This window comes from Sciurus vulgaris (genome assembly GCF_902686455.1).
Source record: "Sciurus vulgaris genome assembly, chromosome: X".
NCBI lineage: Eukaryota > Metazoa > Chordata > Mammalia > Rodentia > Sciuridae > Sciurus > Sciurus vulgaris.
In genome coordinates, this window is record NC_136471.1 from 130,615,943 (window position 1) to 130,639,460 (window position 23,518).

A 23,518-nucleotide genomic window follows, 5' to 3' on the forward strand; every position below is an offset into this window, starting at 1 on the left:
AGAATCTCATTGTCTGCTGTGTTCAAGTAACCCACAGCACATTAGCGCTCAAGGAAGGAAATTGCCAGTGCTGACTTTCCCCTGCATTTACAAAAATGAGTATAGCCTACAACTATTCTCTACAGCCATATTCAAGTGCCACACACACACTTCTGGAGACAATAATTTCTCCTGCAGTAATTAGATTTCATAACCTTCCTTCTCCTAGGTAGTCCAACACCTAGGAACACCAAACATGCTTTTTAAAAAATGATTCAATTATCCCTCCTCGAAAGTGTCATAGAGAATAAAAGAAGTCTTTCAAAATCAAACTTAAACAATTGTAGTATCTGCAACAGAGGAATGTTTTTGTCAAGCACCTGTATTTATAACTTAATTGTAAGTTTTTTTCTTAATTAAAGAAATGGTAAAGTCACCTTTCCATTTAAATAAAATTCTCTTCACCCCAAAGTGATGAAAGAGGACTAACACCCCACCACACACACACACAGCACACAGGCATTTATAAAGTCCTGTCTGCTTGCTGCTGAGATGGTTGTAAGCTGCCTTCCAAAACTTAAAAGTGTTTCATCAAAAAGTCCTACATGAGCCAGGTAAAGTTTGCTTTAGAGATTCTAGAGCTCAGACAGTGAAAAAAAACTATACCCAAACATCTCCAAGCCGGGAATATTACTTTGGTGGTGTTTTCCAGCTACCCAGGACTGTAGTTGCTGTGCACTGTGCCGTCATCCCGGGGTGGAACCTGGTGATTGATGACTTTGTCAGCTCCAATCTCCTGGACATCTGGTCCAATGCAGGACCTCGAGTCTGCCCTGCATCTCTAACCTTTTGTAAAACAAAAACTACAGGGGTGGAAGGAGAGGAAATGCAGGAGATTTAACTGCAACTTCAACTTCAGAGCAACCTTCTGGGCTGCCCATCTGACACCAGTGGGTGGGGTGCAATCTGACACTTCCCTTCCTTTCCAGAAACGTGAGTGGAGCTGGCGCTCCTTTTGGTCTGTGGGGGAGGGGAGACAGGGGTGGGTGGGAGAAGGTCTGCGTTTCCGTCCTCACGACTTTCTCCCCAAGAGACCACGTATTAGTGCTAGCTGCTCGTTCTGTGCGCTGCTCCCAGGTTTGGCGTCTGGAAATCTTCACGTCCTGATTTCTCCTGCTCCTGGCTCCGCCCTGGCTCCAGACCCTGCGTTCCTCTGGCCCTACCCGTCCCAGCCACCCCCTTTCTCCTGCTTTTAGCACGAGCATTGCGGGGACATCTCCATGCCTGCCCTGGGCCCACGACTGACTGGGAATATCAAGTGTCGCTCTACAGCGGAACATGGGCACCGGCTTCTGAGGCTGTCTCTGGAGCTCCCCCCTTTCTGAATAGTGCTGAGGGCAGCGGGGAATTCTCTACGGTCATAGTCCTTGGAAGGCCCTGGGCGCATTGCGCTCAGTGTCCCACTTTGCAGCAAGACCCAGATTCCGCGGGAACCTCCGGTTTGGAGACACTCTTGAGTATTCCCAGTAGGAAGAGCAGTCGCAGCAACCAAGAGGAGCCCAAAAGCACAGCCTCCAGCGCTAGTGCACCGAGAGGGTGTCCTAAAGGCGCAGCTGGGGCGCTTAGCTCTGGTGCCCAGGGAAGATCACACCTCGCGGTGAGCGCAGCAGACGCGCCCTGGCACACACGCAGGCAGCCTCCTCCCCGACCCTCAGGACTGTCCTCTGGCCACGAGGAGGAGCTTTCTGGAGACTTCGAGGTTGTCCAGAGCTAGCGAGCTTGAGCGCCGAGTCTCCCGCCTGGTTTGGAAGGGGGAGTGGCGCTGGCGGGCTGGAGCTGGGAACCAAACGCCTGACCCTCCTCTTCTTCCTTACCGTCTTTGCGACTGGGGTTCCAAGGGAAGATTCTAAAGGTTTCAGGAAGGACCCGGACCCTTTTTTCCTAGAAGACTGGTGATGGATCTTCTGCTTCTGTCCCGGCAGGAGCACTTGGAGCGCGCGGGTGGTGCATGAGCCGGGAATTACCCTCCACCGCGCTCAACCAGTCGCTCCTGGCAGCTTTTCCCTAGCTGCCTTACTTTCCCAGCCTAAAGCCTCCAACATTCCAGGAGGGAGAGAGAAGGTGGCCCTCAGGCACAGCCTCTCCGAGATGTCCGCCCAGAGCCTGCTCCACAGCGTCTTTTCCTGCTCTTCACCCGCCTCGGGCGGTGCGGCCTCAGCCAAGGGCTTCTCCAAGAGGAAGCTGCGCCAGACCCGCAGCCTGGACCCAGCCTTGATCGGCAGCTGTGGGGGCGAAACGGTCACAGAGGGTGTTACGCAGGGGTCGACAGCAGGCCGCCTTTATTCTCCACAACCCCTAGCGGAGGGTCTCTGTCCCCGCTCAGCATCTTCTTCCAGGAGTCAACCATCCCGGGCCACCCGGCTACCTCAACCCAGACCTCTTTGCTCGTCCTTCTCCATGCCCAGCACCCCGCAGGAGAAGTCGCCTTCGGGCAGCTTCCACTTTGACTACGAGGTCCCCTTGGGTCGCAGTGGTCTCAAGAAAAGCATGGCCTGGGACTTGCCTTCTGTCCTGGCTGGGCCAGTCAGCAGCCGCAGCTCTGTGAACATCCTCTGCTCCTCTGCGGGAGGCCCCAATGGCATCTTCGCTTCTCCCAGGAGGTGGCTTCAGCAGAGGAAGTTCCAGTCCCCACCCAACAGTCGCGGCCACCCCTACATCGTGTGGAAGTCTGAGGTAGGGACCAACGCCATGCGTCCTCATGGCCCAAAGCTGGATGCCGCAGGCAGTTCCAGGCCACTGCCTTTAATTCCATCACATTTACAGAGCCAGGCACCAGCTGAGGGGTTTGCATGGTGTAACTGTTTCGACTTAGGCTGATTAAATGGTGCCTGCAAATGGGACATCCCTAGTGGCCACTCAGCACATATGTATGTCCTGCAGGATTCCTTGGCTCTTCTTTGGAGCAGTCAAGGGAGCTGGAGGAAGAGATGGTTTTCTGATTTCCAGTTTGTGCTACAGGCAAATGATTGTATTATCCCTTCACTCCATGCTGATACTTTTTGGAACTCAAAAGATCTGTTGATGTTTGTAATGATTGGATGAAATATATTTTGATATATGTCTGCCATCGGTTGTTCTGTAGAATTTAGGAACATTATTCTGAAAGATGTTATTGATTGTGTGTTTGGGCGGCAGTGTGCAGTAACTACTAGAATTCTCTAGTTTTGATTTCTTTTCCCTAAAGGTGTAATTTCAGAAATATACGATACTGAATAGTTTCTCTGCTTCAGGGATATGAAATATCATGGAAATATGCCCAAATTCCACTAAGGACAATTAGTAGTTAGTGGAATAGACATGAATCAGGAATCAATAATAGGGAACTCAAAGTTATTTGATACCCTTAAAATGTTCATTCTCTGGTTAAGAGTGGAGAATATAACTATTGGGAATCTGTGGTTGATGGGTACTTGGAAAGCAGCTTGCTTTTAGAGAATAAATAGTTGGTTTAAAAATGACCAACTCCTATTCCTTTCAGTTCACAAACTCTATAGGTTTGCCTTGGATCTGGTTCCATAAGGGAAGGGAGAGCCCATCAGTTGTAATTAAAATTTTAAAGCACAGTTAGCATTATAGAAATGAAATAAAATACAATGTATTTGTTGGAGATTTAGGCTAAATAAAGGAAGCACAACCAAGCAAAATTACATTCAAGATCATATGCAGTTCTGTTACCGTGAGATAATTTTGATTTCAGCTTTAATAGACCACCTTAGAAAAATGAGCATCGTGTATCAAATATTAGCATCACATGTTATTAATGTTAGTTAATGTTTCAATTTAACTGCTGCTGTTGCTGAAAGGGCTATGGAAAACAAACAAAAAAAAAAAAAAAACAAGCTTTACTAACTGTGCTACCCATTTTTTTGAGTAAAAGAGATAGTCAAAAGAAAAGTTGAAACAGAATGGATGTTATCTCCGAGCCAGGAGACTCAGTATTAGAGGACCAAAAGTTGAAATGTTGAACTCTTGATTTCTAAGAGAAGCTGTATTCCTGCTCTGTTTCAGAAGCACACATTGTCAGATTAATGTATAGGTGTTCAGAGCAAGAGAGAAATGCAAAAACAAGTCAACTTTTTGGATAAGCTAGTCACTGACATTTATGTTTAAAATCAAGTGCATCATTAAGAATGTTCCTGATTTTTCTTTGCATCTGTGCATACATGGAATTTGATATATAGATACAGATACTGTTCATTGTTGTTATGACCAAAAGTCATTCGATCATAGGTGATCCCACTTGTTGCAAATTATGCACCCCTTTATTGTAAATTATCTTTTTACCTATTAAAATGTCATAATTGATGGGCATGTATCTGAACAGCAATACTGGATGACTCCTGACTGTTCCATGTAGTGTTTGGACCATCTGCATGGAGCTCATCTTCCATATTTTCACCTTTTTGCAGTGGTTAAAACTAAGTATGTGGCCATCTAGCAAAAGAACAAAATTTTCTCATAAAAGGTTTATGTGTATATGTGAGTGTGTGTGTGTGTGTGTGTGTGTGTGTGTGTGTGTGTGTGTATGTGGAGGGGGTTAAGCGGAAATCCCTTTATGCTTCAGGAAGATATGAAGTGATTGGATGGAATTCTGGCATGAAGGTCTAACACTGGTTTTGTTTAGTAGAGGCCAAGATATCCTAACATAACCCTTGAGTCTGGAATTTAAAGGCCTGGATTACCTTTCAAAGGTTTAGTACCCTGGAATCCTCTCCAAAACCAAGAAATTCATCCTATTGGGCACTGTTTGTCCTTCTCACTTGCAAACAAGCTGTGTCTTTTGTCTGAAAAGAGAATTTTTACTGATGATGTCAAATGGGCAGCAAATGAGTCCTTTGCAATGTTGCTTAGAGGCCCTAGAAGGGAGATCTGGCTCATACAGATTTGATTCTTACAATTTTCTTGGTTTTCTGGCTCAGGGTTTCTCAGCCTTGGCACAGTTGACATCTGGGGCTGAGAGATTCTTTGCCATGGGAGATGTCTTGGATATTGTAGGATATTGAGCAGCATCCCTGACCTCTACCCACTAGATGCCAGTAGCACTCTTCTTTACCAGTATGACAATGAAAAATGTCTCTAGATACTGTTGAATATCCTCTGGGGGTGAAAACCACCCAAGTTGAGAATAGCTGTGCTGCTGTTTGACTGTAGTGCCCTATACTGGTCATCTAGTGAGTACCCACAGAAGGGCTGTCAGCTGGTCTAAAGTTTCCCAGGGCTGTCCTCTGCTTCCCAAACCATGAGGATCCCTCTGGAATCATGCCTGCAGATTTCATGTTCTTCTAATTGTTTGTTCAAATTTTCTGTTTCTCTTCCTGAATCCATAAGAAAACCTGAGATTTCGCTTTCAGGTTTATGCAGTGATGGAGCACATCCATTTCCACTTAGTTCTTTTAGCAGATTCTCTGGTTTTAAACCAAATTGTTCACATAACAGCTCCCACTCCCAAGATTCTCATAAATGCCAGCAACTCTATTACTTGTGCTCACTTAAGACTCATAAATGACCATTTTATGGCCTAAACCTGGGAGGTGTTAAACAAAGTAAGGTATAACTCTGTTAGTATATCCTTACCCTGTGTTTCAGGATTGCTTTAACATAATCTGATTTATGCACTTGCTGGGGAGAATATATATTTAGTAGAAAAAGAGAAGACAAAGGGATATATGGTATATGATGACTCCATTGGTACATGTTTCCCATTTTGTTGTCTTAGCAGCCAGGTTCTGTTCCTGTCTCTGATCACAGATAAGATGAAAAAACCTCTCATTTCAATCCTGGGATCCTTCTAATGTGAACCAGAGCTAGGATTTTGCCAATAACTGGGAGTTTGCAATCTTCTATAACCCATAATTAAAATGATTTCTGTATATCCCCAATTTTTTTACTTTTCCTCATTCACACTACAGGCATTTCTTGATCAGAAGTATTTCTCTACATACTAACAATACAGAGAGGCTTCAATATGGGGTCAACTCTTAAAGAGCTCCCAGTGTAATGAGGGGACATGTGAACAAATAAGTTGGCATGGTGAATGTGCACCATGGCACATCACAGCGGGGGCAAGTGATGAATCACTGTCCTCTGGGAGGTCTTAGAAGCCTTCACTATTTAAGAAACATTTGAACTTGATCTTCAATGATGACTGCTATTTACAGTGAGAAGAAGGGAAGTCATTTCTTGATGAGATAGAAAAGAGTGGACGTACAAAGGCACAGAGGTGTTGGTAAGGACAGAGTGTCCAACAAAGATTTATAAGGGCTTAAGTGCAACAATGTGTTAGAAGAGGGAGGATAGGACACCTGTAGTTTAATATATGTAGCAATCAAAGGGTTTTCCAGGTAGTAACCTGATTAAACTAGAAATCAGGCATTTTGTGTGTGGTGGGGTAATTATGGGCAGGAATAAAAATGACATAAGGGCCAAAGTATATACCATACCCTTTAAGGGAAACCTTGGAATCACATCTGCAAAGAGGTGAAAAGATGTAGATGTGTCTCTGAAGTGAGAAATTTCATATGACTGGAGTATCAAACTTACCTTGCTATCTGTTGGTGACTGTGTTTACCAGGTAGGGTAGTATTTTTTTACAAAATACCATACTGTGCACTTTTTCAGGAGTTTGTACTCTGTATTGTGTAAAACAATGACTCAATCTGGAGGTGACTTTGTCCCCATGTACATTTGGCAATGTCTGATCACATTTTGGGATATCATGACTTGTAGTGATGTATCAGTTTCCTATCCCTGCTGTAACACCTAACCACAAATTTTTAGTGACTTAAAGCAATAAAAACTTATGATAGTTCTGAAGATCAGAAATACCATAGCTCTCGCTAAGCTAAGTTCAAGTTACTGACTGAGCTGTATTCCTTTTGAAGTTACCAGGGTTTGTTGCCTTTCTTTTCTAGTGGCTCCCATCCTTCATCTTCAAACTTGGCCATGCTCTGTCTCTTTAACCCTTCTTCCCTGGTATTTCTCTCTCTGACTTTTTTCAGGACTCTTTTATTACCTGAATAATCCAGGACAATCTCACTATTTTAAGGCCAGCTGATTAACAATTGTTAACTGCATCTCAAACCTTAATTCCCCATTGCCACGATGAACTCAGGTTCAAGGGATTGGGTATGAACCCTTTTGATGGGACATTATTCAGTATACCACAGGGGAGTACCTGCTGGCATCTAATTGGAATGTCAAGGATGCTTTGAAACACCCTGCAATGTTCAGGACAGTCTCATGAAGAAAATCATCTGGTCAATCAATACCAGAGCTGAGAAACTGCTGTGGAGAATGGGGGACTTGGTGATTTTTAAGTTTGAGGGTATAAAGTGATCAGATATGTGTTTTAGAGGGATCACTATGGTGTCTGGGGGACCATAGTTTAGAAACATGAAACAGATAGATACTCAGAGAAGGCAGGCATGGGGAAATCATGCCAAGAATCCTGTAAACAAGTGGGAATTTCTATATGAACAAACGACTCTGTATTTCCATCTTCTCCATTCTCACAAATAATTTTCTTGTACTATTGAAGTACTTGAAAGCTGAACTTCTCCTCATCTTTGTATTATTAAAAATCTAGCTTATGCTCCAAGGGTTTAGGCCAGTGGTAAACCTGGATAGAGGTTGCACCTCAGGGATCATATGGTAATACCTATTGGTATTTTCTATTGCCAGAACTGGACAGTGTAGGGGCCAGAAGTGCTGCTAAACATCCTATAATGTGCAGGAAAGCCCTCATAATAAACAAGTATCTTACAAGTATAAATAGTACCAAGGTTGAGACATCCTGGATTCAAGAAACTTTTGCTTTCTAGTACCATCTTTTCTTTCATTTGTGGCTCCATTTTTATAATTTCTTTCTTCTTACCTGGTACATGTCAACCAAAGCTTTGGAATGGAAAAAATATACCTTCAAAAATTATTGAGGATATGAAAAGATATGAATGTCTAAATGTATCTTTAGGAGACAATTGAATAATAAATGTATAATGATGGAAATTGGAATTTTAGATGAAAATGTGATGAGAGGAATATTGTGATTAAAAATAGTCTCATTCATATCACCAAAGAGGAATTAATTACAGTAAAACAATTCCAAACAGGAAATTGACATAAGAATTATGTCTGGAAATTAACATAATACTTTCATGATTTTTTGACTAGGAAAAAAATTAGGTTTCATATTTTCTCTTTCTCAAACTCTCTTTCTGCCAGAATTTTCAAAGGTGTTTAACTTAAATGGAGAATAATGTGAACACAACTTCTAAGACACTTTGGAATTGAACTGTCACCAGAATTTTTGGATTTGAGGGTTGGACCTCCTTATTTTATAGTTAAATAGAAAATCTGAAAACAATAAGTACCTCAAAATCAAACAACAAGTTCAGAACCACTCAGAAATCCTTCTTGATTCTCATAATAAATTGCCAAACCTGTGAGAAAAGTAAGTACAGAAGGAATTTGGGTGAAATGAATCCAAGTCCTTATATCTCTCTGACTTTTTATTCACATTTTCATTGCCTCCATTGAGTCTTCACTTGCTGTGGCCCTGTGCATGGTCACCCTGCATCCTAGTCTCATTTTGACCTTTATTCCAAAGACAGCATTGTAATTATGTTAAGCCACTAATCAAAAACCTTCAATAAGCCTCACTGTGTATGGAATGAAATCTAAACTGCTTAGCTAGTCATTCCAGTGTCTTTTAAAATATAATCTGAGTCTGCTTCCTTCCTTTCTCCCAGAACTCTGATCTAGCAAAACCAAACTGGCCACTCAGCTAGGTCATCATTAAATATTTATCAAATGCCAGCTAAGCATTCAACCTTAACAATGCATGGAGAGCAAACAGGAATGGCCCTGTAAGGTGTTACAGCTTATGAAAACAATAACTTCAAATCAATAAATCTCTACACTTGTTCAGTGTTCAGGCATTGTGGCAGGACTGTGGTAGATGGAATAATGGCCCCCAAAGTTGTCCATATTCTAATCCCCCATATTTGTGACTATGCCACAGATGGGGTATTATTGTAGATTATCTGAGTGGGGCCAGTATAGTTACAAGGGTCCTTATAAGAGGAAAGCAAGAGGTCAGTTAGAGAGAGAGAGAAGAAAGAGGTGGGGGAGGAAGAGAATTTGAAGATGCTCCAATGCTTTCTTTGAGGATGGAGGAAGGAGCCTTGAGCCAAGGAATATGTCAGCCTCCAGAGGCTGTAAAAGGAGAGGAAAGAGACTCTCTTTTAAAACCCAAAGAGGGAATACAACTCTACAGACATCTTGATCGTGGACAAGTAAGGATCCATAATAGAACATATGTGTGTTATTTTACACCACTGACTGTGATAATTTGTCACAGTAGTGGTGGAAATGGACACAAGAACTAAGGAAGTCTGCAATGTCTCAACTGAAACTGGTGAATAAGGAGGCTTTTCTCCAAACAAGAAGGACGGCCCTATAGGAAGAAGGAATCACCTTTAAGAGGAAACAGTATGCTTGAAGAACTTAGAAAACTTAGAGAACTGGAATTGTGTATGGGAGTGGGAAGACGGTGAGGTACAGATCTGGAAGGTCTTTGAATAGCATGGAGGGATTTTGTCATTTAATGTAAAGTTTCCCTGGAAAGATTATAAGATTATTTTCTCTCCTCACATTGATTTTGTTTGTTTGTTTGTTTGGTATTGCAATTGAACCCAGGGGCACTTAACTACACTGAGTCACATCCCCAGCCCTTTTTACTTTTTATTTTGAGACAGAGTCTAGCTAAGTTGCTTAGAGCTTCACTACATTGCTGAAGCTGGCCTTGAACTTGTGATCTTCCTGCCTCAGCCTCCAGAATTGCTGGGATTACAGGTATGCACCACCATGCCTGGCTTCTCACATTGTTTTTGATGACTTGGTCCCATATGTATATTACAAGGGTCCATCAATACTTTGTGGCTCAGCCAGTTGCCATATCCAAATAAACTCTGGGATACATCATGATGCATTCAAAATTTGTAAAAACAAAAACTTATTCCATTTCATGGTGTGATTCTGATTCTTCCAATCTAGTGCCCAAATAAGGGAAAGTGTGTTTTATATCAAAATTTAGTCAATGACTGAGGGAGTCTGTGTGCTGACAACAGTTTTCCTGTATCCCAGATAAATACATGCCATTGGGGAATGACATCTTGTTCTGAAGTTTACTGTTTCTTCTTTGAGAGCAAATCTATTGATTCAACTATGTCACAATATGGCTAAAAGACTTGGAATGCATTGTGAAAACATGAGATTAGTTGCTGTGTTAGCTGGTAAAGAATGATGTTTTCATTAACTATTAGGGAAGTAAAAATCAAAACCACAATGAGATTCCACTAGGATAGCTATAATAAGAAAAACAGATAACAGCAAGTGTTGACAACAATATGCAGAAACTGGAATTCTCATACGTTGCTGGTAGGAATGCAAATTGATGCAGCATCTTGGAAAAGCTCTTTGGATATTCTTCAAAATGTTAAACAGAATTACCCTATGACTCAGCAATTTAGCTTCTGGGTATATGCCCAAGTGAAATGAAAACATAGTCCAAACCAGAGATTGTACATTCAGTTAATGAATAGATAAACAAAATATTGTATACCTGTACAATGGAAGATTATTTGGTTAAAAAAGGAAACAAAGTACTGTTATACGCTTTAGCATGGATGAATCTTGAAAACATGATACATGAAAGAAGTCAGTCACAAAGGATCATATGTTGTATGATTACACATATATGAAATGTCCACCATATGCAAATGCATAGTGACAGAAAGTAGATTAGTGGTCATCAGAGGCTGGAAGTCAAGAGAGTTAGGGAAGTGAGTACTAGTGGGTACAAGACTTCTTCTTAGGGTAAAGTAAAGCTTCTGAAACTAGATATAGGTGATGGTAGTAGAACCTTATGAAAACACTACAACCTGAATTGTACACTTTGAAAGGGTGAACTTTATGGTCTGTGAATTTTATTTCAACTAAGAAAAAAGGATCATGTTTATTACGTTCAGAAAATATGCTGAATTTTATTTCTATATCATGTTTTCAATATAATGTAAGCATGAATGTAGAAGAGCAGTTATTTAACTGGTACAGACCCAATATATTTTACTTGCCTTCCTTGAAGATGAAGTAAGGGAGGTAGTAACAGCTCTGGAAGATTCAACAGAGGAGTTAGCAGTCAGCCCTGAGATTTTCTGAGATTGGTTACTATGGAAATTCTATGTCCTGATTTTTACACTTTGGAATCAAGCATAGAGAATCTATTAAAATGGTTATTTTCAGAAAAGGCAGAGATTTTAAAAACTACTTATGATCTTGAAAAATTACCTGGTCATTTCTCACCAGAGCTATTAAATGGTCAAAAGATTTTCAGGAGCCATTAGAACTAAAAACAATTTGAAAAACCATCTATCAGGTGATATGCTGATGAACCCAAGAGGAAAGTCCTGAGCCTAAGAAGTTGAACAGATTTTTAGAGAAATTGGAAGTGAATTGAATTGTGTGACCTCATGAATCAAGAAAATAATATGTTTTCATTTCTGTAGTTCTGGACCACTCATGGAAATAGGGGAATCAATATCAACTACAGGGGCTGAAGTGTGAATAAGCTCTGGATCAATTCTCAGCTTGCTTTGCTGATAACTTCACCTTTCACATGAGCCAGCTGGTACACTGAGACCCAAATGTGGATAGGGAAGGGGAATGATAAGCCTTAGGTGACAATAGCCATGCCACCTTAAGACTTATTACAACAAGACCTCTGCTACAGTTAATAATTTGACCCAGGAAAATCATGGAGTGGACTACCAGATTATTTGACTTTTGAGCAAAGTGTAATTCTGCAAAAATTGGAACTTTCAATTAATCCCTTTCTTACTTCTTTTAGTTAATCATAATTGATGGGTTATACTGATAATGACAAACAAAATAGCAACTAGCATTTGTACAACTTGTAGAATGTGTACCAGATTTTGTCATTAGGGCAACTCTGTGTTATATGAGGACACTGAGACTCAATTCAAGAGGTAATCATACTTAACTGGAGGAGGAATGAAGTGAATGGGTTAAGCTAAGCTGTGAACCTGACGGCTTGGATTAAAAATCCCACTCTGCCCTGTGACCATAAATAAATTACTAAGCCTCTTTGTGCCTCAGATTCCTCACCTATCAAATGAAGGTAATGAAAGTTCCTACCTCAAAAATGTTTTTGTGAGGAGCTATGACATGATTACTTGGAAAGTACCCAACAAGCAAAAAGTAGTAAAAGATGCAAAAAAAATGGCAAGGTTAAATCAAATTGAAGATTTGTCCAGTCATAGAACTAGGAAGCAAGAAAAGCAGTACATAAAGAATAAATTTAGTCAAAGATATTTATCATGTACCCACTGCTGTGCCAGAAACTCTCTGCTATGGCAGTTGAAGAAGGCTTAGGTGATCAGCAAATGAATGAATTGGCACAGTTGCTTTGGACAATAGCAGAAGGCAATTGGAAATTTGTTTTGCAAGCTGTTAAGTAAGGTATATTTTTTATGATAAGTATTGGAGCAACAAGAGGCTGTCACCCCAGGCATTTTGGCTTAGTGACTTGGAACACAGGAATTTGCCAGACTTGCATTGTGGATTTGGTGTAACCCAAGACATGCCAACAGGCCAAGGGGCAGCATTCATTCCAGTTCAGAGTAACTTTCATTGCATCAGACACTTTCTGCTTATAGAATACTTAGAATGTTGAAAACTGGATAGCTCCCAGTTCAATACTGGATCTCTAACTAGTTAATGGTACACCTTGCACTTCAAGACTGGTGTATCCTTATTTCCTCATGCTGTCATTATCAAATGAGACTAAGCTAACTGCCTTTCATGCCTCATCTCATTAACATTTCAAGGTATCAAGGCAATATCACTAAATTACAGTACCATTTACAATCAGAGGCCTGGTTTACCCCAAATCTGACTGTAATTCCCATTAGTATTTCTACACTGATATTAGTATCATATGAACAAAATAGAATATTACGAGGGAAAAGCCCTCAAAAGTCTTTTATCTAGTCCAAACATCAATGTGACACCTAGATTCTATCTGTGATATTTCCAGTCTATGTCTAATCACCCCTACCCTAAATGAAGACCTTCATAACTCTCCCCTTATATTATAATGGACACAGAAAGTCTTCCTGGAATTGCGTTACAGATAAGTCTTAACTATGATTTTCATCAAGCTACAAAAAAGTTCTTCTCCTGTTATAGAGATAGTCAACAGTACTCTATTATTATTGATATTAAGGAAGTACAGGCTGGCAAAGTTGTCCTTCTGAACACTAATACAGATGTTACATCATGTTTTCCTTTTGGCAGATAACAATTGTGAATATATCAAACCAAAGTTGAAGAAAAGTTTAAAGTTTAATATAAAGTTAACTAAAGTTAAATTATTGGCCCAATGACATTTTGCAAACTACGTTTAGAAACACAGAATTAGAACTAACCGTCGCTAGGTTCTTGTTGCTAACCTAGTGAATCAGGATTCTTCTCTTCATCATTCATGTGAAAGCTCAAAACCAAGTGCAGCTTTCATATTATGTCAGAGTTGCCCTGGGTCTTCCATCAAACTCCTAAATAAGCATTTGAATCTAATTTCTAATGCTAATATGTTGTTAACAAATGGCATTGAAAAAAATGTGTTTGTCAAAGTGCTGATAAAATGAACATAAAAGATAATATGAAGGTTGTTCTTAGACTTGAAGGTCAAGAATTTTGATATAGGTTCCAAACTATCTCCAAAAGTTCTGAGGCATGAACTCAGTAAATGTATTGTTGTACTGCTGTAATGGCAACATTTAAATTTTTAAATTTTTCATTACATTGGAGATATACTATTTTTTCTCACATACTGAATTTACATGGTAAAAGATGAGTTATGGAAGTGATCAAGTAGTTAGGTTCATGTTCAAGTTTCAGATTTTCATGGTTAAAATCCTGCTATGCATTTGGCTGTCCTCATTAGGTTTCTATGTTACATAAAAATATGATAGATGAAAGTTACGTAAATGCTCATTGAGTGAAACAAAAAGTGTTCTAAAGAGTTCTTTTCAAAAAGTTCATTGAATAAGAAAAGTTGAATGGTCACAAAGAAAATTAACTTAGTACAATACAAAGATCCCTCCCAATTAATTTATTAAACATTTATATGCAAAATTTTTGCAATGTTCAAAGGTTAATTTTTCTATTTTATATGAAAAGACTTGTATTTTTAGGCCATAATCTATCAGTGAAATTTCTTTCTCTGCATGTATATACATATAACTTTAAATTTCTTCAAAACATCTTGCTTTAGAAATAGAAAATGAAAGATTGGTCATTACCATATACAATTGGAGCAGTGTGGACAAATTATTCTTAAAAACATAAGTTTTTAAAATTTCATATAAAAATGAGGGGTTGGGGGCAACAACTGTGTCTTAGTTTGAATAACCTTAAATATAGGTCCTGGGCGAATGCAGTTCTCTTGGGAGGTGATCCCAAGAAGCAGGAATGAAGAAACGAGAATGAAATGGGAAATGAGGAAATGCCATCATGGTGTTGGGTCATGAAGGTGCAGAAATGAATAAAGGGAAGACTGAAGTTCTACCAGGACTTCTGGAAAATGTATATATTGTCTCTCAGGATGATCCACCTGTGTTTCAGTTATCTATTACTGCATAATAAGTCACCCCCAAACTTAGTGGCAAGAATATGTGGGTTATAAATCAGATCAAGGCTCAGGTGCATAGATGTTCTATGTGGCATCAGCTGGGTTCACTCATCTGTTTTCAGTTGATGTCTTGGAGGTCTGGAAAGTCCATGCTATCTTCACTTACATGTCTGGTGCCTTGATACTTCTCATGTAGCCCCTCACCTTCCAAATAGCTAATTATGCTTCTTTTCTTCATGATTGTCTTGTGGCATTTGGTTAAATAAAGTCACAGGCCAGCCAATTCAAAGGTAAGAGAAATAGCTTATACACCTTGATGGGAGAAACAACAAAGAGTTTGTTGTCATCTTTAATGTGCCATGAACTAAAGAATGAGAAGTTGGAGATTTTCTTTAGTAATTTCCATCCTCCTTTGGTTGAGATCACTTCCAGGGTTTTGACTACCTCACACTTCTGGCACATGACTGAATGTGTACTAGAGGTGGATCACTTGCAGTACAAAATCTGCCTGAGCTTGCACAAAGTTGCCCAGCAGAGTGGCAACTGAACCCAAAAATTTTAGCATAGATTTATGGGGTGCAGTATTTAGAATTAGTCACCCACAATCCTTACTAACTAAAAGCATAACTAATGCACAATATGATCATAGACTTTGGAGATGTCTAAGCCTTGGATCAAATTCCAGTACTGCTACTTATGAGGTATGAATCTCATTTTCTTTGGCCTGAGGAGGAATGTAATTGTACTCACTTTCTAAAATGTTATGAAATCAATTGGAGAGTGTACTTCAGACCAGTGGGTTATGAGGAGTATGCAGATGTATCTATTGTTCATTATTTAATTCATTCTAAAATGCTGTCATAGGACAATGCACATACATTTTATCATGCTTCCAGGGAAAAAGGCAACAGTAACTTGGTAAATGTAAACAACAATTGTAGGATGCAATTTTGGTTTTTTAAATTGCATGGAAAATATGTAATCATTGAGGAATTATGATACAGTGTAGTTTTTCCTCTACATTTAAGTTTAAAATTTGTGTACTGTATTTCTAATTGTATCAGAAGAATGTTGTTTGATTCTTGTCAAATGTTTATGTCCATGAATAAATGGCAAAGTAAGCTCTTTTTATTATATGCATACTTATGGCAAAAAAGTAATGAAGACAACACATCTTGTTCCTAAAGTAATTGCTTTTTAGGTGAGAGCTGTTATAGTGGTTTATCTGTTGCCCTTAGGAAATTTACAAATATTCTTCAATTGGCAATGGCAGTTCAGTTAACCCCCACATGCCGTAAGTGTATCATCATGCAAGGGTGCCTGTTCTTAGAACATTGTTCTCTACTCTTTGGAGATTCAAATTGATGCATGTTAACAACACATAGAGTAATATAAACAGGCATCTTCAGTTAAAACTAGAATTCTAAAGCTCCAAGGCAGGAATGACAAATGATGAAAATTTTTGCTATAATATTTTAATGATTATGTATATCAGCTACTGGAGTATTATCCATCATTCTGACTGGTTAATTCACTCATTCATTCATTAAGCAGTTCAGCATATAAGTGTTGAACTCTGAGATTAGTCCAATAATAATTATAAGTAATTTATTGAATACTTTCCTTGAGCTAATTTAAACCTCAATGTTTTAAAGGACATTAAATTCTCACAATAAGTCAAGGAAATCCAAAGCCAATATATGGCAAAGGTAGGATTTGAATCCACCTCTGAGAATTCCACCCAGAGAAGTAAATATAGATGTTCTATACTTTGAAGACTCTTAGAGTCCAGAGAGACATTTGATAACCAAAACAACGAATAATCTTGAGCACTTATTGCAGTGAGACTCTCTTAGAATTACTTTGTTTGCATGAATTCATTTAATCTTCATATCAACTCCATAAGTTATCAGCTCCATTTTCTAGAGGGGGAAACATGGACACAGAGTATTAAGTAATTTGCTCAAAGTTACATGGCTAGTGAGGAATGGGGCCAGGATTTCAATCCAGACAGCCTGGTTTTAGCCATCACCCTATATAGGCTATATTCAGTATCTTATTATGTAGGCTAAAACAGAGGTTTATAGAAGGGTGTCTAAGAATCCGTTAGAGGGAATGTTTAATTATGCATGGGGAAGCCAGGGAGGTGGCATTCAAAGTCAGTATTAAAAGCGGTAGATTGGGGAACAAGAATGGGCAGAAGAAAAATGGAAGATCAGAATGAGCAAAGTCATGTAAGCATCAGTAATCAGGGCACGGTCTAGAAACAAAAAGTTGCCTAATAAAATTGGAAGCTGAGTTATGAATTCTGGAATTATTTTGCATATGAGTCAACCTATTACCTCATTAGCCCTTAACATCTGAAGAGCAGGACAACTGATAATTATACAATACCTTTTTAACTCTTTGTTTTGAAATAATTTTAGATTTACAGAAGAATAGCAAAGATAGTATAGTCCCAGCGACTTAGGAGGATGAGGCAGGAAGATCTCAAGTTTTAGGCTACCCTCAGCAAATTAGGCCCTAAGAAACTTAGTGAGACCCTGTCTCAAAATAAAAAAAATAAAAAGGACTAGGGATGTGGCTCAGTGGTAAAGCACCCCTGGGTTCGACCCTTAAGTTCCAGAAAGAGTGTAGCAAAGACAATACAAAGGGTCCCTGTATATCTTTCACTTTGATACTCCTAATGTTAATATCTTGTATAGCTATGATACATTCATGGAAACTGAGAAATTAACTTTGATAACAGGTTTATTACCAAGGTAATCTTAATAATACTTTTGACTGAAATGCAGAACTTATTTGGATTTTTATATTTTTCCATTAATATCCTTTTTCTATTCCAGGATCCCACATTACATCTAATTGGAATGGCTTCTTAGTCCTCCTTCAGTCAGTTTTTGTTTCTCATGATCTTGCCATTTTTGAAAAGTACTGGTCAAATATTTTTTTTTTTTTTGTAGAATGTCCCTCAATTTTTTTTTCTGATTCTTTTTCATGATTTACAATGAGGGGATGGGAAGAAAACACAAAACATTTGATGTCACTGTTTATCTACATTAGTAAAATTTGATATTTCTAATAATGGTGATGCTTTTCATTTAATCAGCTGCATCCTCTTGTCCTGTGTGACTGGTAGTATTGTCCATGTTTTTTGGGAAGAAGCAATATTAAAAGCATAGACTGTGGCTAAGGGACTGAAGAAAACCAGTTCATAACACTGATTTCAGGCTGGAAATTTAACTCAGTGATAGAATGCTTACCTAGCATGCATGAGTCCCCATGTTCTATTCTCAGCACTGTAAAACAAACAAACAAACAAACAAACAAAATCAGCGATCTCACTAGCAGCCAGCTGACTTTATTGGTCCCTCAGTCATATTCTCTTTCTCTGCAATTTGGATTTATCTGCTTTTCTTCCCCATTACATGAAAAGCTCCCTCATAGGCCATTTGCGGCTTTGACTGACCTTATTGCTATCCTGGGTTATCAAAAGTATGTTTTTGGGTGCTGCATTCTTTGGTGTGTGAGGCTGGGAGATATCCAAGATCAAAATGTTCTTTGTCTTTCCCCTATCAGAGTGGGGAGGAAGATCTGAACTTTGAGTAAATATTCATTTACATCAGCAACATCCCTCTGTTCTGATTGGATGCTTACTTCTCTCTCGTTAACAGTGCCAGAACAAACACGATTCTACCAAAATGTTAGCAGTGTGTGCTGTTTTCTTTCACTTGCCAAGATTATTTTATATTAAAGACCATTTGAAAAAACATGATTGGCCAGAATTCTCAGCAATTATGTGAATATTTCTAGAGAATAAAGTATGGATTGGGGAAGTGCTTTGCAGAGACAAGCAACATTGATCTAGTGTTTACTGCATTCCTGGACTATACTGATCTTGCTACCTATAACTTGATTTTAACAAATATTTCTCTTGGTTGACAAAAATTCATGTCATTTTATATGATATTCAGTAATCAAATATGTATGTTATAAAAGGTAAACGTAACAAAGTTTCTTTTAAAACTGAGTGGTACTAGGACAGCTATTCATAATGTTCTTTCGTGGTAGTAATTTGTAGTTTAAATCACATATTCATGTTTGTCAAAAGTAATTTTAAACAAATGGAAGAAATGGATTTTTCTCAACAATGTTGTTCATTTGGTCTATATCATATCTTAGTTTCTTTCAATTATCATCTCTATCCTTTAGAGGTAAAAATTATTATTTTCCTGCTTGGTTGAATCCTAGTTACATATTTCCATTTGACTACAGAATGTACCTACTTGTAGATTTAGTCATCACTTCAAATTCAAATGTTCAAAATATCAATGGTCCTTTCCCCCAAGAAAGGAAAATATAGATCAATGAGTAGACAAAACACAACTAGCTCTTTATCTAAATTTTCCTACTTTCTTCTACAATAACTATTTTCACAGCATTGGAACCCTGAAAATGTATTTGGTTATTCCTTCTTTTTATGTTCTGTATTCAAATGACTCCAAAGACTTGTCTTTCTTTCAATGCAATGCCCATATTTAGCCTTTCACACTTTCCTTCTCTGCAGGAACCCTCATTCCTCATTCTGGGTCTTATATCTAGTTTATGGCTGATAGGCTCCCCTTATTGTAACCTATTCTCTCCTCTTCCTTAAAAACAAATATCATCATTTAATTTCCTGTTATGAATTTCCTGTCTGATCTGTCACTCAGACACCCCCACTCGCCCATCCTTCCTTTAGTTCCCTTTCCTCTCCTGTTCCTTTTTGCTAACTCCACGCTGCTTCTTTGTACTCTTCAGAGATGGCATTCAAATCTCTTGCTCATCTTCTTGGCTCTAAAACTAATAAAAGAAAGCACTCAAGTACTTTATTTGAAAAGAGTTTTAGAGAAAAATAAATGTGATTTGTCTAATTCCTGAGAGCATGACTTAAAATAGAATGATTTTCTAGGTAAATTTTGATAGCACCTTTGAAGTTGGTTAATTGAGAATTGCTGGCAATCACAGAAGCCACTTATAGTATTTCTGGATCATGGTTTCTCTTCTTTAGAGACGAATTAATTCTGCTCCCTCTCACCCAGGTAACTGCTGTGTATGAGATGTTTGGAGTATTGAGTAGGTTATATTACTATCAGTGATAGCTAAAAACTTTAGACTTTTTCTTTTGGGGTATAATTCTATGACAAACACCAAAGTCCCCACTATGGAGTTCTGTTCTCCTTCATGATTATAGTCTTCCAAATGTAACAGGATAAAACTACAATGTCTCCTTTCTACATTCTTTATTGTTGGAAGAAAGCTAGTGTGAAAAGTAAGACTAAATACTATGAAGGTATTGGGAATCAGAGGTTCTCATCCCCAAAAATGTATTTATCCTTTTATGTCCAGAATTTTTTTGTTATTGAGTGGACAGCTGGGTGGTGGACCTATGAATGTGGCAGTGACTATAGATAACTATTTTTATTCCCCAGTTATTATTGAAAAACCTCAAATGTGCTCTTTACAAAAGCAAAAGAGTGGGAAAAATGTAAAACCCCAATAATAACAGCAACAAGGACAAAAGGAAGGACATGCTACAGGAGTATTCATTTGTTAAGTAGTGATAGCTCTTATTCTCTTTCATTTTTAAAAAGCTATGTACATATATGAATATACCACTGTGAATTTCACCTTTATGTATATTTATAAAACACTATTTTTAAAAACTATAAATAAATAGAAGGATGACCAGTAGAGAAGAGGAAGAGGAATAGGAAGAGGGAGGAGGGGAGGGAAAAAAACACTGGGGACAGAAGTGGAGCAAATTATATTCCATATATGTATGACAATTGCAAAATGAACTCCAATATTACACATGATTCCAATGCAGTAATAAAACCATTAAAACATTTTTATGATTTAATTCACATAGCATACAATTCACCAATTTAAAATTAGAACATTTTCTTCACTCCTGAAAGAAAGCCTGTATCCATTACCTAGTCACACCTCATTCTTCCTCCTTGCCCCTAGCTCCTGGCAACCGCAAATCTACTTTCTATTTTTATGGATCTGCCTCTTCTCAAACTTTCATATAAATGGAATCATATGACATGTAGTCTTTTGTGTCTGGCTTCTTTCAGTTGGATTAAAGTTTTTAAGGTTCATCTACATTGTACAATGTATCAGTACTTTATTCCTTTCTATGTCTGATAAATATTTCATTTTATGGATATATCACTGTTTGTCCATTCATTAACTGATGGCAGTGGGTTGTTTCCACTTTGGGGCTATTGTGAATAATGCTGGTATGAACACTCTCATACAAGTCTTTGCGTGAACATGTTTTCACTACTCCTGGGTATAGTATTTCCCCTATCCCTATCTTGGAGGATACATTCCAAGTCCCCCAGTAAATGCCTGAAACCTTGGTTAGTAGTGAACCTATGATTTTTCCTATACATACATACCTATGATAAAGTTTGATTTATTCATTAGGAATAGTAAATGATTAACAATAATAACTAATAACCAAATAGAATAATTATAATAATATGTAGAGTAAAAGTGACACAATTATGCTCTCTCTCTCTCAAAATATCTTATTGTACTATAGATCTTAGTAATTTCTACATATGCTTTTTTCTTTCCTTTATATGAAGATGAGAACTTTACCCTTTTTCAATTTAAAGGAAACATTTTTTTGTTTGTTTCTCTTTGTTATATCTGAATTTCCAGTATCACTACTCTTTCTCTTTGGAGCCATTATTAAGTAAAATAAGTATTCTCGAACAAAAGCACTATAGTACCCAGTAGTTGTTTTGATAACCTAAATGACTACTAAGTGACTAATGGGTGAGTAGTTCATAAAGCATGAATATGCTGGGTGGGATAGAACAGGACAGTGAAAGATTTCTTCACATTACTGAGAATGGCACACAATTTAAAAAGTATGAATTATTTATTTCCATAGTTTTCCAGTTAATATTTTTTGACTTCAGTTGGCACAGGTAATTTTAAACTGTGGAAGGTAAAATTGTGGATATGGGTGACTACTGCATATAGCTAGGAATGGAAACTGAGCATACTGAGTTTTAACCAGTGTGTTTTAAACACTGAATGTTTAAATTTATTGCTTAGGCTTAATTTATTGCTTAGCTAATTTTGCTGGTAATGTATTTTTTTTTTTTCCTAAACGAAGTGTGAAGATGAGGCATGTTATAAATAAACATCTTAGCAGAGTTCCCCCCAAAGCAATTCTGTAGGTATTTTGAAGCAACCGTCCCAAAGTTAGAATAGGTGCCCAATATCTGTAGGTGAGTGTTTTGAAGTGCTGGTGTAAATTCTGCTGCTTGTTTCCAAGATGTACTGCATATATAAAAGACTAAATCTTATATTTAATATTAAAAATATGGCATATTTCATATACTGGGTATTAGCATGCATATATAGGCGAACTGGAAAATATGAAATAAATCCATGCCTGGGACTGAAAATAAATAAAAAGAGAGCATAAAGTTACAAACTATCATTAGTCTGTTGAGCAATGTAGAAAAATTCTGAATCTTTGTTATTTTTCAAAATGCTATTTTTCCATAGGGAGTAAGCACATGATGAGAAAAAAAAATGAGAAAGCAACTGATGTTTCCAACCTTTTGCCAGATTGATATGATAGTAATTAAATGCAACTGAGCAGAAATAAGGTGGGCATGCTTATAATTTGCTTAAGCAGAATTCTTCCCTGGGGATTAAGATTCTTCAGCATAAGGGCATTTAAACAAGGAGAATAGTACCTTTTTGTTCCTCTCCTGAGTCTATTAAAACATGCCAACGTATATGTTTTTGAAATGTTCCTAAGATAGTTTGTGGAAATATATATATATATATATATATATATATATATATATATATATAATATGTATATGTTTGTTCACATAATTAAATACATGCTTTTAAAATTTTACTTTTCTCTGAAGTTTGTCAATGTCTATATGACCAAATTTATTACATCACCTGTTCACCTAAGGTGATACATGTGGCACAACCTTCTTCAGGCTGAGAGTGGCAGTTCAGCACATTGCAATGAAAAGGTCCTCTTCCTTATAATTGTTGAGTCTGAGCTACTTGCCACAGTTGCTGGAATAGGAAATCCCAGGTTACTTGCTCTTTTTCGAAGTACAAGATAAATATCTTTGGAAGACATTTTCTTCCATTTGGGTAATCTTTTTGGTCCCATAGATCCCTCAACTTCTGTAAGAGGGAATAGATTTGATTATCCCCTTCTCTATTGAGTATCATCTTTCCAATTCATTGTCATTGTTTAATTGGGATGGGTGAGCTAATACAGGACAAACTGAAGGATGTGATAAAGGTCAAAGGAAGAGGTACCATTTTTTTCTGTTTCCCTCAAGGCAGAATGTGGTTCTTATGCTGTTATCCTTGTGAAATCAATTAATTAAGACCATTTGTCCCATGGATAGTTCTTCTCCCTACACTTTTTCCCACTTACTAGTCAGGAGAAAAACTGATCAGTCAGTCCATCTACTAGCAGGATTTTTTTTTAACATTCTTTGCCCCTGAATCAGTCCACAGCTTTGTGATGTGAAAATGCCTTAGCTTTCCTATAGCTTACCATTCTAATTAGGTACTACACAGATTATAGAATAATATGCCAGTATTAAGTTTGGGGAAAAGGGTATGGGGAATCTAACAATTCTGTCTAAATTGAGAGAAGGGAGAATCGGGGATGGTTGGGAGAGATCCAAGAATATCTCATGGAAGGGAGGACCT

The 23,518-nt window shown here is 38.1% G+C and overlaps 1 protein-coding gene across 4 annotated transcripts in view; it reads left to right on the top strand.

Moving 5' to 3' along the window:
- Window positions 1–1,056: 1,056 nt before the first annotated feature.
- Window positions 1,057–23,518, top strand: part of ARHGAP6 (Rho GTPase activating protein 6) — a 483,185-nt gene continuing 460,723 nt past the window's right edge. For 2 of the 4 annotated variants that reach the window (XM_079123130.1, XM_079123131.1), the window contains exon 1: window positions 1,062–2,712. In XM_079123130.1, coding sequence (XP_078979256.1) covers window positions 2,128–2,712 — 585 coding nt within the window. In that variant the 5' untranslated portion in view covers window positions 1,062–2,127. Of the gene's footprint in view, window positions 2,713–23,518 lie in introns of all 4 variants that reach the window. The other 2 variants (XM_079123129.1, XM_079123132.1) reach the window with 2 other exon arrangements.